The sequence below is a fragment of the Haematobia irritans genome, chromosome 2 (assembly GCF_050003625.1).
Source record: "Haematobia irritans isolate KBUSLIRL chromosome 2, ASM5000362v1, whole genome shotgun sequence".
Classification (NCBI taxonomy): domain Eukaryota; kingdom Metazoa; phylum Arthropoda; class Insecta; order Diptera; family Muscidae; genus Haematobia; species Haematobia irritans.
In genome coordinates this window covers 11,739,310-11,753,203 of record NC_134398.1, presented here as the reverse complement: position 1 = coordinate 11,753,203, position 13,894 = coordinate 11,739,310, and the positions used below count along the sequence as shown (strand labels likewise).

Sequence of the window (13,894 nt, the reverse complement as noted above, 5' to 3'; positions counted from 1 at the left end):
CGTTCATATTCAGTTTTTTTGTATGGAAATTCAGTCAAAATTTGCATCCTTGTACAAACACAGTAGTGTTGGTGTGTGTGTGTGTGTGTGAGACTGCTCTGTTCATAGCCATATAATTTTGTTTACAAACCCAAGATCATGCTTGACACGAGGACAACATTAAAAATTTGTACAAAGTTGACTTTGCCATTGTGGGTTCATCTACAGCATTTGCATGAAAAAAACTACTTCCTTTTGTATAAGCCTTACAATAACGTAATATATGTGAGAATGTGTGTGAGTGTGCGAAATGGAGTATATATTTCATAAATTTAAATATAGTCTTATGATAGGGTCTCGCGAATATTCTACTGGCTTAGTATTGCTTATATTGGTATAATAATAATACATTTTTTGGCGAATATATTTTAAAAAAATTCTGACAATTTTAACGATAAGAAAAAATATCAAAATCCCCAATTTAAGCAATTTTATTGATAAATTTTGTTTGATTAAAAATTGCATTTAAAGATCCTGAAACTTTTTAAGATAGTCGCCAATTATAAGAAATTAATTAGCCCTTAATATTACTCTGATTGCAAGCAATCCAAATTTTATATATCTCCCAATTTGAAATAATTTTTCCTATTTTTTGTACAATGTTTTATCAATGTTTATTTGTATAGTAAATTTTCAATACTGAATTAAATTAACACCTATGGATTAGTGTTTCAATAAATTATATATCATAGTATTTACAATGTTCATCGCCCATTTGAAATATGGTAAATTATACAAAACATATTTAAACTGAATATAATATAGCCTACATTTAGGAGTTTGCATTGCAAAGCGTGAATAAGAATATATTTAAATAAGAGTCACATTGCAATCTATACATATTTAAATTACATTGATTTCAAATAAACCATAACTAATACTATGCAGTTACGTTTTCTCTTAATCTCATATATCCATTGATCATAGGTTTGATGAATAGTACTATAATCATCCATTTAATTTTACCTTTATTTCAGATATGCATGAAATGTGTGGTAAAACTATATTAAATAATTTTTAGACGAAAAAAGAAAACAAAAACAAAACATTAATATGTAATTAAAATATAATATTACATTGAATTTTGTAATTCGAGGATGGTCCAACAAATATTGGGCCTCATATACGATTGAAATTTCGACCAGGCCGAATCCTACACACAAAGAAATTTTTTTCTGAATCAATCACGAAATTAATTGATCCAATTAATTTTTTAATTGAAATGTCTTCAATCACAGAAATGATAGTATCAATTAAAAAATTAATTGATCCAATTAAAAAATTAATTGATACTATTAATTTGTGTGATTGCTTTTTATTTCAATTAAAAAATTTGTTGCTTCAATTAAATTTTTAATTGAATATTTTTTAAAACTCAATTAAGATTTTAATTGGAAAAATTTTCGTGAAATTTTTTTCTGTGTAGGTACACAGATAAAAATTTCACTAAAATTTTTCCAATCAACGTCTAAATTGAGTTTTAAAAAATATTCAATTAAAATTTTAATTGATTCAACAATTGTTTTTAATTGAAACAAAAATCAATCATAAAAATTAATAGTATCAACTAGTTTTTTAATTGGATCAATTAATTATTTAGTTGACTTTCATTTAATTTTTTTATTGATACTATCATTTCTGTGATTGAAGACATTTCAATCAAAAAACTAGTATATACGGCCGTAAGTTCGGCCAGGTCGAATCTTATGTACCCTCCACCATGGATTGCGTAGAAGCTTCTACTAAAGACTATCATCAACAATCGAATTACTTGGGTTGCGGTAACACTTGCCGTTGGTAAGGTATCTTAAAAAATCCCTAACACTGTCTTCTAAATTGTAAGTTAGACCATACGGGGGATATATTAAACAAAAAAAAAAGGCGGATTAAATACGTGTATAATTCAGTTCGACAAAATTTTCTATAGAACTAAAATGTTGACATAATTTTCTATAGAAACAAAATTTTGACAAAATTTTCTATAGAAATAAAATTTTGACAAATTTTTCTACAGAAATAAAATTTTAACAAAATTTTCTACAGAAATAAAATTTTGACAAAATTTTCAACAGCAATAAATATTTGACAAAACTTTGTATAGTAATAAAATTGTGACAAAATTTTCTCTAGAAGTAAAATGTTGGTATGTTAGATTATTTCAACCGGATCGGATGAATTTTGCTTCTCATAGAGGCTCCGGAGGTCAAATCTGGGGATCGGTTTATATGGGGGCTATATATAATTAGAGACCATATACTGACACCACGTACCAAATTTCAACTGGCTCGGATAAATTTTGCTCCTGTAAGAGGCTCCGGAGGTGAAATCTGGAGAACGTTTTATATGGGGGTAAGTATCATATACTAACACCATGTTCCAAATTACAACCGGCTTGGTTGAAATTTGCTTCTCTTGGAGACTTCGCAAGCCAAATCTGGGGATCGGTTTATATGTGGGCTATATATAATTATGGACTGATATGGACCAATTTTTGCATGGTTGTTATAGACCATATACTAACACAACATACCAAATTTCAACCGGATGGGATGAATTTTGCTTCTCAAAGAGGCTCCGGAGGTCAAATCTGGGGATCGGTGTATATGGGGGCTATATATAATTATGCACCGACATGGACCACTTTTTGCTTAGTTGTTAGAGACCATATACTGACACCACGTACCAAATTTCAACCGGATAAGATGAATTTTGCTCCTCCAAGAGGCTCCGGAGGTGAAATCTTGGGATCGGTGTATATGGGGGCTATATATAATTATGGACCGATATGGACCAATTTGTGCATGGTTGTTATAGACCATATACTAACACCATATACCAAATTTCAACCGGATCGGATGAATTTTGCTCCTCCAAGAGGTTCCGGAGGTCAAATCTGGGGACCGGTTTATATGGTGGCTATATATAATTATGGACCGATGTGGACCAATTTTTTGCATGGTTGTTATAGACCATATACTAACACAACATACCAAATTTCAACCGGATCGGATGAATTTTGCTTCTCAAAGAGGCTCCGAAAGTCAAATCTGGGGATCGGTGTATATGGGGTCTATATATAATTATGGACCGATATGGACGAATTTGTGCATGGTTGTTATAGATCATATACTAACACCACATACCAACTTTCAACCGGATCGGATGAATTTTGCTCCTCCAAGAGGCTCCGGAGGTGAAATCTGGGGAACGGTGTATATTGGGGCTATATATAATTATGGACCGATATGGACCAATTTGTGCATGGTCCATAACACCACATACCAAATTTCAGACGGATCGGATGAAATCGGGTTCTCTTAGAGGCTCCGCAAGCCAAATCGGGGGATCGGTTTATATGGGGGCTGTATGTAATTATGGACCGATATTGACCAATTTTTGCATGGTTGTTAGAGACCATATACTAACACCATGTACCAAATTTCAGCCGGATCGAATGAAATTTGCTTCTCTTAGAGCAATCGCAAGTCAAATTTGGGGGTCCGTTTATATGGGGTATATACGTAAAAGTGGATCGATATGGACCAGTTTTTGCGTGGTTGTTAGTGACTATATATCAACACCATGTACCTAATTTCAACCGGATCGGATGAAATTGGGTTCTCTTAGAGGCTCCGCAAGCCAAATCGGGGGATCAGTTTATATGGGGGCTATATATAATTATGGACCGATGTGGACCAATTTTTGCATGGTTGTTAAAGACCATATACTAACACCATGTACCAAATTTCAGCCGGATCGGATGAAAATTGCTTCTCTTAGAGCAATCGCAAGTCAAATTTGGGGGTCCGTTTATATGGGGGCTATACGTAAAAGTGGACCGATATGGCCCATTTGCAATACCGTCCGACCTACATCAATAACAACTATTTGTGCCAAGTTTCAAGTCGATAGCTTGTTTCGTTCGGAAGTTAGTGTGATTTCAACAGACGGATGGACGGACGGACATGCTCAAATCGACTCAGAATTTCACCACAACCCAGAATATATATACTCTATGGGGTCTTAGAGCAATATTTCGATGTGTTACAAACGGAATGGCAAAGTTAATATACCCCCCATCCTATGGTGGGTGAATCAATCACCAACGTCGTTAAAAAATAATAAACGATTCAATAAAAAAATTAACACTATAACTAATTTTTGTGATTAGTTTCTCTTTTAATTAAGAATTACTTGAATTAAAAAAAAAAATTAATTGATTTTTTTAGATATCTATTAAAATTTTAATTGAAAAAAATTAAATAAATTAATTGAATCAATTGAATCAATTACATTTTTAAAGGAATAGTTTTTAATATTTTGTTAAAATTTTAGTTGAAAAATTTCTAGGACCAAAAAAAAAATAAAATTATGAAAATTATAAAGATTCAATATTTCAGTTAATTTAAGGACGATTTCTTTCAATCAAAAATGTATTTCTTTACTTCAATGATAATTTGCCTTAGATCAAAGATATACGACTTTAACGGAGGGACGCAAATTTCCAAAAAAAAATTTGTCCTAAATTTTATAAAAAAAAGTTTGAAGTAATGATATCTTTGCATTCTGTGCACAAAATTTCATTATTTTAAAGAAATTTGTCCTTAATATTGTGTAAATTCCGTGTCCTATAATTTAGGTTGCGTAATCTTTAATACCACATAAATATTTGTACATGTACAATACATGTTTTGTAATTAATAAAATCTAATCTAAATATTTGTTTCAGTGTACAGGAAACCGTTTAATGTTACTGCTTTACTTCTCTACACACAGGTTAAATAGCAATATTGTGTAGTAGCATGGTACTCATTGATGAGAGAGATGTTCTCCACCAATATTTGTGATTTGTCAAAGAATTGCTCCATTAAACATTATTACTAAAATTTCCAAATTAATTATTAACTTCTGATTTTGTCAACAAAATTTGCAAATTTGTTGTTTCAATCAAGGTCGATAAAACTTCCTCAACTATCTTCATTAAATCCTTGTTCCCTTTTATGGTATCTCTTCCAACAAGCCAAGGTGATATGTGAGCAAAAAAAGACAAAAAACTAACTTGTCCTACACTTCTCTCGAGTATATCTCTTGTTGATGACAAATCCCAGGGTCTGTCTCTCTTCTTTGCTGCCACCTCGTTTACCCTCTTTTAAAACACTTGGTGTTGCTCTCATATTCATGGTCAACTGGTTGTTGAACACAATAAATTGATTCGAAAAAGAAATGAACTCTTGTCATTGCAAAAGTGTCACATAAGAGGAACATGCACTGTCCATGCAAATCGGAAGAGAAATTCAAGCTTTGAGTATAAATATGGGTATTTCTCAGGCAATATAGGCTTTATGTGTCTTACATACGTTTTGTTATTGCCCTTGTGAGCAACTCCAAACATAATGAATGACACTGGTTTTTTTGATGGTATCTTCAATAGTTGTATCATTTTTTTGTGTTTTATTCATGATTAGTACCACTGTGCTCTGGTTAGACAAGAGCGACAAACAAATGAATATGACTTTCAACTGTCAAATAATTAGTGCATAACTTGATTTGTTTACTCCCCTCCCCCCAAAAAGTGAATACAAAGGAACATGGCATACAATGAATGAAGCTGAAGTATAAACAACCAGACAGACGTGAGCAACAGCTTGGGTAGTAATAACAAAAACAACGTTGTAACAACATCAAAGTTAACATTGAAATCAAATTAAATTACCTTTAAGACTGTCAACAAAAGTCTACGGTCCGCTGGAGGAGGCAGTGGCTGGACAAAATATAGTTTTTGTATTTGTTGCTGATTGTTCAGTTGCAATTGTTTAGCCAGATTTTGTGAAAGAAATCATGTATAAGAGACGCTGCTCAATATTGCTGGTACTGTTCCTATTGCCATGATTGTATAGAGAGTTCAGTGATTATGTTATCATAGCAACAATTAACAGTTTTATTTGGGAGATTGTAAATACTGTCTTGTTTATGAAGAGAATGGAGTCGATCCGATTGAAATCCGGTAGTAATTGAAACCAATTAAAATGCATCAAATTAGTGATAAACTCAAGTGGTACGACTATGGAGTCGATTATTTTATACAATATATTCCTAGCAGATGAACACACTGTGGACGCATAAAATAAGGAAATAGTTAGTCTTTATGCCAGAACATGAAACGGTAAACTATAGAAAAATTTGTTTTTATTTCTATAGACAATTTTATCACAATTTTATTTCTAGGAAAAAAATTTACTTCTATAGAATATTTTGTCTAATTTTTATTTCTATAGAAAATTTTGTCAAAATTTTATTTCTATAGGAAATTTTGTCAAAATTTTATTTCTATAGAAAATTTTATCAAAATTTTATTTCTACAAAAAATTTTGTCAACATTTTATTTCTATAAAAAATTTTGTCAAAATTTTATTTCTATAGAAAATTTTGTCAAAATTTTATTTCTATAGAAAATTTTATCAAAATCTTATTTCTCCAGAAAATTTTGTCAAAATTTTATTTCTATAGAAAATTTTGTCAAAATTTTATTTCTATAGAAAATTTTGTCAACATTTTATTTTTATCGAAAATTTTGTCAAAATTTTATTTCTATAGAAAATTTTGTCAAAATTTTATTTCTATACACAATTTTGTCAAAATTTTATTTCTATAGAAAATTTTATCAAAATTTTATTTCTACAAAAAATTTTGTCAAAATTTTATTTCTATAAAAAATTTTGTCAAAATTTTATTTCTATAAAAAATTTTGTCAAAATTTTATTTCTATAGAAAATTTTATCAAAATCTTATTTCTCCAGAAAATTTTGTCAAAATTTTATTTCTATACACAATTTTGTCAAAATTTTATTCTATACCTTGTTTTGCAAAATCTACCAAAACATCAGGAATTCTACCAATCTACCAAACAGTAAAAAATCTTCAATACCAGGTAGAATTCAACGAACTGTGCAACCAGGAATGAATTCCGGAGATTTGGTGGCCATTGTAGGATAGAAATGAAGCGAGGAACCTCCGGTTTAAGTCATTCTTGGCTAACGCCTGCGAGTTTCAAGTTTTATTGACCCTGATTTTTATTTCTATAGAAAATTGTGTGAATATTTTATTTCTATAGAAAATTTTATAAAAATTTTATTTCTACAGAAAATTTTGTCAAAATTTTATTTCTATAGAAAATTTTGTCAAAATCTTATTTCCATAGAAAATTTTGTCAAAATTTTATTTCTGTAAAAAATTTTGTCCAAATTTTATTCTATAGCTTGTTTTGCAAAATCTACCAAAACATCAGGAATTCTACCAATCTACCAAACAGTAAACAATCTTCCATACTAATAGGTAGAATTCTACGAACTGTGCAACCATGAATGTTTCAAAGCTTCTCTAAGTGGTTTCACTGCAATATGGAACGCCGTTCGGACTCGGCTATAAAAAGGAGGTCCCTTGTCATTGAGCTTAACATGGAATCGGGCAGCACTCAGTGATAAGAGAGAAGTTCACCAATGTGGTATCACAATGGACTGAATAGTCTAAGTGAGCCTGATACATCGGGCTGCCACCTAACCTAACCTAACCATGAATGAAGTCCGGAGATTTGGTGGCCATTGTAGGATAGAAATGAAGCGAGGAACCTCCGTTTTAAGTCTTTTTTGGCTAACGCCTGCCGGGCTTCAAGACTGCCCAGGGTTTCAATACTGTCTCTAGCACATTTTTCCACGACCGATGCATACGAGAGGAGAGCGATCATAGGGCGTTACGACGGCCACCACCATTGTCATTGGCCGCTCTTAAGTTCTGGTGGACAATCGATTGTGTGTCTTTGACCAGCACATACGATCATTTGGGTTGTTCGCAAACTCCTCAATTTAGAATGGCTTCTCATAGAAGAAAACCAAATTCGAATGTAATTCCTTGACTCTTTCTAATTTAACATTTTTGTGCATCAATGAGCTCTTGTGTTGTTTGGGACTTCAATGGCGTAAGACCAAGCTTATTCTTCAATATTTGTTCTCGCGATATGTTCAGTTCACGAACAATTTTTCTACTACCGCGGCGTAAATTTCGATCAAATCTGGCTTTCATTTTTCGGATCATTTCTTGTGTCGTTACCATGGTTAGGTTAGGTTAGGTGGCAGCCCGATGTATCAGGCTCATTTAGACTACTCAGTAAATTGTGATACCACTTTGGTCAACGTCTCTGTTATCACTGACTGCTACCCGATTCCATGTTAAGTTCAATGCCAAGAGACCTCCTTTTTATAGCCGAGTCCGAACGGCGTTCCACATTGCAGTGAAACCACTTAGAGAAGCTTTGTAACCCTCAGAAATGTCACCAGCATTACTGATGTGGGATCATCCACCGCTGAACGAAGAATAATAAGGGAAACCACAGTTGGTAGAATGGTAGTTTTTTTACTGTTTGGTGGATTGGCAAAATTCGTGATGTTTTGGTAGATTTAGCAAAACACGCCTCTCCAACTAAGTACCTCTCTATAGAAATAAAATTTTGAAAAATTTTCTATAGAAATAAAATTTTGACATAATTTTTTATAGAATTTTGACAACATTTTCTATAGAAAGAAAATCTTGATGAAATTTTCTATATAAATAAAAATTGTAACAAAACTTTCTGAAAGAATATAATTTTGACAAAATTTTCTATAGAAATAAAATTTAGACCAAATTTTCTATAGAAACAAAATTTTGACAATATTTTCTATAGAAATAAAAATTGTAACAAAACTTTCTGTAGAAGTAAAATTTTGTTAAAATTTTCTATAGAAATAAAATTTTTACAATATTTTCTATAGAAATAAAAATTGTAATAAAACTTTGTGTAGAAGTAAAATTTTGTTAAAATTTTCTATAGAAATAAAATTTTGACAAAATTTTCTATAGAAATTAAATTTTGACAAAATTTTCTATAGTAATAAATATTTGACAGAATTGTTTATAGAAATGAAATATTAAAAAAATTGTCTATAGAAATAAAATGTTGACAAAATTTTCTGTAGAAATAAAATTTTGACAAAATTTTCAATAAAATAAAATGTTGATAAAGGTTAGGTTAGGTTAGCTGGCAGCCCGATGTATCAGGCTCACTTAGACTATTCAGTCCATTGTGATACCACATTGGTGAACTTCTCTCTTATCACTGAGTGCTGCCCGATTCCATGTTAAGCTCAATGACAAGGGAACTCCTTTTTATAGCCGAGTCCGAACGGCTTTCCACATTGCAGTGAAACCATTTAGAGAAGCTTTGAAACCCTCAGAAATGTCACCAGCATTACTGAGGTGGGTAATCCACCGCTGAAAAACTTTTTGGTGTTCGGTCGAAGCAGGAATCGAACCCACGACCTTATGTATGCACGGCGGGCATGCTAACCATTGCACCACGGTGGCTCCATGTTGATGAAAGTTTTTATAAAAATAAAATTTCGACAAAATTTTCTATAGAAATAAAATGTTGACAAAATTTTCTATAGAAATAAAATTTTGACAGAATTTTTTATAGAAATAAATTTTTTTTTATGGAAATAAAATTTTTACAAAATTTTCTATAGAAATAAAATTTTAACAAAATTTTCTGTAGAAATAAAATTTTGATAAAAATTGTTTTATAGAAATAAAATATTGATATAATTTTCTGTAGAAATAAAATTTTGACAAAATGTTCTATAGAAATAAAATTTTGACAAAATTTTCTGTAGAAATAAAATTTTGATAAAAATTTTCTGTGGATAAAAAATTTGATAAAAATTTTCTGTGGAAATAAAATTTTGATAAAAACTTTCTTTAGAAATAAAAATTTGACAAAATTCTCTATAGAAATAAAATATTGACAAAATTTTCTATAGAAATAAAATTTTGAAAAAATTTTCTATAGAAATAAAATTTTTTCAAATTTTTCTATAACAATAAAAATTGTAGCAAAACTTTCTGTAGAAATAAAATTTTGACAAAGTTTTCTACAGAAATAAAATATTTACAAAGGTTTCTATAGAAATAAAACTTTGACAGAATTTTTGTAGAAATAAAATTTTGACAAAATTTTTTATAGAAATAAAATTTTGACAAAATGTTTTATAGAAATAAAATTTTGACAAAATTCTCTATAGAAATACAATTTTGAAAAAAAATTCTGTAGAAATAATATTTTTACAAAATTTTCTGTAGAAATAAAATTTTGATAAAAATTTTCTGTAGAAATAAAATTTTGACAAAATTTTTTATAGAAATAAAATTTTGACAAAATTTTCTATAGAAATAAAATTTTTACAAAGTTTTCTACAGAAATAAAATTTTTACAAAGTTTTCTATAGATATAAAATTTAAACAAAATTTTCTATAGTAATAAAATTTTTGCAGAAATTTTTCTAGAAATAAATATTGATATAATTTTCTGTAGAAATAAAATTTTGACAAAATTTTCTATAGCAATAAAATTTTGACATAATTTTTTTATAGAAATAAAATATTGACAAAATTTTCTATAAAAATAAAATTAATAAGTTTTCTATAGAAATAAAATATTGACAAAATTTTCTGTAGAAATAAAATTTTGACAAAATTTTCTATAGAAATAAAAGCTTGACAAAATTTTCTACAGAAATTAAATTTTGACAAAATTTTCTATAGAAATAAAATTTTGATAAACATTTTCGTTAGAAAAAAAATTTTGACAGAATTTTTTTATAGAAATAGAATATTGATATAATTTTCTGTAGAAGTAAAATTTTGACAAAATTTTCTATAGAAATAAAATTTTGACAAAATTTTCTATAGAAATAAAATTTTGACAAAATTTTCTGTAGAAATAAAATTTTGATAAAAATTTTCTGTGGAAATAAAATGTTGATAAAAATTCTCTATAGAAATAAAATTTTGAAAAAATTTTAGATATAAAATTTTGACAAAATTTTCTATAGAAATAAAATTTTGACCACATTTTTTATAGAAATAAAATTTTGACAACATTTTCTATAGAAATAAAAATTGTAGCAAAACTTTCTGTAGAAATAAAATTTGGACAAAGTTTTCTACAGAAATAAAATTTTTACAAAGTTTTCTATAGATATAAAATTTAAACAAAATTTTCTATAGTAATAAAATTTTTACAGAAATTTTTCTTGAAATAAATATTGATATAATTTTCTGTAGAAATAAAATTTTGACAAAATTTTCTATAGAAATAAAATTTTGACAACATTTTCTGTAGAACTAAAATTTTGATAAACATTTTCTTTAGAAATAAAATTTTGACAAAGTTTCCTATAGAAATAAAATATTGACAAAATTTTCTGTAGAAATAAAATATTGACAAAATTTTCTGTAGAAATAAAATTTTGACAAAATTTTCTATAGAAATTAAATTTTGACATAATTGTCTATAGAAATAAAATTTTGACAAAATTTTCTGTTGAAATTAAATTTTGAAAAAGTTTTCTATAGTAATAAATATTTGACAAAATTGTTTATAGAAATGAAATATATGAAAAAAAATTGACAAAATATTCTATAGTAATAGATATTTGACAGAATTGTTCATAAAAATGAAATATTGAAAAAATTTTCTATAGAAACATATATATATAAATGAATATTGTAACTATTATTAAACAATAAAGAAATTGAATTGAATTGAAGAAACAAAATTTTGACAAAATTTTCTATAGAAATAAAATTTTGACAAAATTTTCTATATAAATAAAATGTTGATGAAAGTTTTTATAAAAATAAAATTTTGACAAAATTTTCTATAGAAATAAAAAAAATTGTTTAGAAAAACAATATATTAAAATGCTTTTGTACAATAAAATAAACTACCGCTGTAATAAATCTGTCAATTGTTAGATGAAAGGTTTGGAAATGATAACAACCTGATGTCAGCCACTCTATAAACAAGGTAATCTACATTGATAATTTTATTTATTCAAGTCTGAGGTGGGGATGTATTTAAGATTATTTACTTAATTAATTCTTGATTATTGCATTACTTTCAATTATAAAATATTCTAAAGAAGACCTTCTTGTTCTTTTCTTAATAACCATTTTATCTTTGAAGGCGATTTCCCAGAATCAATGATATATACGGATATTTTATTTTCCCTTCAATTCTCCCTGAAGTCATTAAAGATCTTCTATACAATTATCAACAACGCAGCAAGGCCATTTAACTCTCAAAATTATGGATCTTTACCAATTACTTCTGGGAATATATGATTATTTTTAAATTCACTACGATTCCCCCCAAAAAAAAAGTTTTGCAAAACATAGCCCACACTACAGGTTTTGTATGCAGGTTTTCTCCCTCTTCATTTGGGACAATTAATTTTTATAGTGGTATTAACATTTGAGGAAACAAGTTTTTATTAATTGATAAATGTATTCAAAAAACACACAAAATAAAGAAGAAAACCACTTATATAGATCACATCACAAGGTTATAAGCTGGACCCGGTATGGATTGCTCAACTCCTTAAAGTTTTGAGACTTTAATTAATAGCGAATGAGTGACTTATATGTCAAACAAAATCACAAAACACTTACCTATTACCATGGCAAATATGCACACTTTTAAAAAGGCCATATTTGAGGATGTGGATTTTCTACAATTAAAAATTTAAATATTTTTTGAATATCAAATTTCATGTGTTTTTTTATATTAATTCAATTTTTTTATTTGTGTTATTTTAAATTATTTTTTAAAAATTTCTTTTTAATATATACTTTTTCTCAATTTCGTTTTTTTTTTTTTTTTAATTTTTTAATATTTTCTTTACTTTTTTTCCTTGTTTTCTAAAAAACACTGCAATGTACACTTTTATTAATCCGGTTATGATTCGCTCTCTTCGCGTTCACTAAAAAGACTAGAAGTCACTGAAGGTTGTATCCATGTTAAATAATGGAAAATAAAATATGTCAGTTTTTTTGATTTTGTTAAAAAAAATATAAAATGTTAAAGCCACAACACCACTACATTTGTAGAAAAAAACTTAACCTCAGCTTAACAATTTTTTTTTTTGCTGCATGTCTTTTAAGACAAAGACTCTTTGAATGATAGAAGGGTGGTTTGATAATTATTGGAGAAAATAAATCAAACAAATATATGAACAACTATATACAGCCGTAAGTTTGGCCAGGCCGTATCTTATGTACCCACCACCATGGATTGCGTAGAAACTTCTACGAAAGACTGTCATCCACAATCGAATTACTTGGGTTGTGGTAATACTATGATTATGAACCGATATGTACCAATTTTGGCATGGTTGTTAAAGACCTTATACTAAGATCATGTATCAAATTTCAACCGGATCGGATGAAATCTGGAGACTAGTTTTTATGGGGGCTATATATAATTATGGACCGATAGGGATTAAATTTTGCATGGTTTTTAGTGTCTATATAGTTACAAAACACTCAAAATTTCAACTGAATCGGATGCAATTTGCTCCTCGAAGAGGCTTCAAAACCAAATCTGGGGATCGGTTTATATGGGGGCTATATATAATTATGAACCGATGTGGACCAATTTTTGCATAGTTGTTAGAGACCATATACCACCATTATGTACCAAATTTCAGCTGGATCGGATGAAATTTGCTTCTCTTTGAGGCTCCGCAAGCCAAATCTGGGGATCGGTTTATATGGGGGCTATATATAATTATGGACCAATGTGGACCAATTTTTGCATGATTGTTAGAGACCCTATACCAACACCATGTACCAAATTTCAGCCGGATCGGATGAAATATGCTTCTGTTAGAGGCTCCACAAGCCAAATCTGAGGGTCCCTTTATATGGGGGCTATACGTAAAAGTGGACCGATATGGCCCATTTTCAATACCATCCGACCTAC

The 13,894-nt window shown here is 28.9% G+C and overlaps 1 protein-coding gene across 2 annotated transcripts in view; it reads right to left on the bottom strand.

Moving 5' to 3' along the window:
* The window catches only part of obst-B (obstructor-B), a 64,365-nt gene extending 51,440 nt beyond the window's left edge, over window positions 1-12,925 (bottom strand). Inside the window, exons 1-2 of one of the 2 annotated variants that reach the window (XM_075293360.1) lie at window positions 12,816-12,925; window positions 12,583-12,641 (exon numbers count right to left, since the gene is read on the bottom strand). In XM_075293360.1, the coding sequence (XP_075149475.1) occupies window positions 12,583-12,622 (40 nt within the window). In that variant the 5' untranslated portion in view covers window positions 12,623-12,641; window positions 12,816-12,925. Of the gene's footprint in view, window positions 1-12,582; window positions 12,642-12,762 lie in introns of both variants that reach the window. The other variant, XM_075293361.1, reaches the window with a different exon arrangement.
* Window positions 12,926-13,894: the final 969 nt, after the last annotated feature.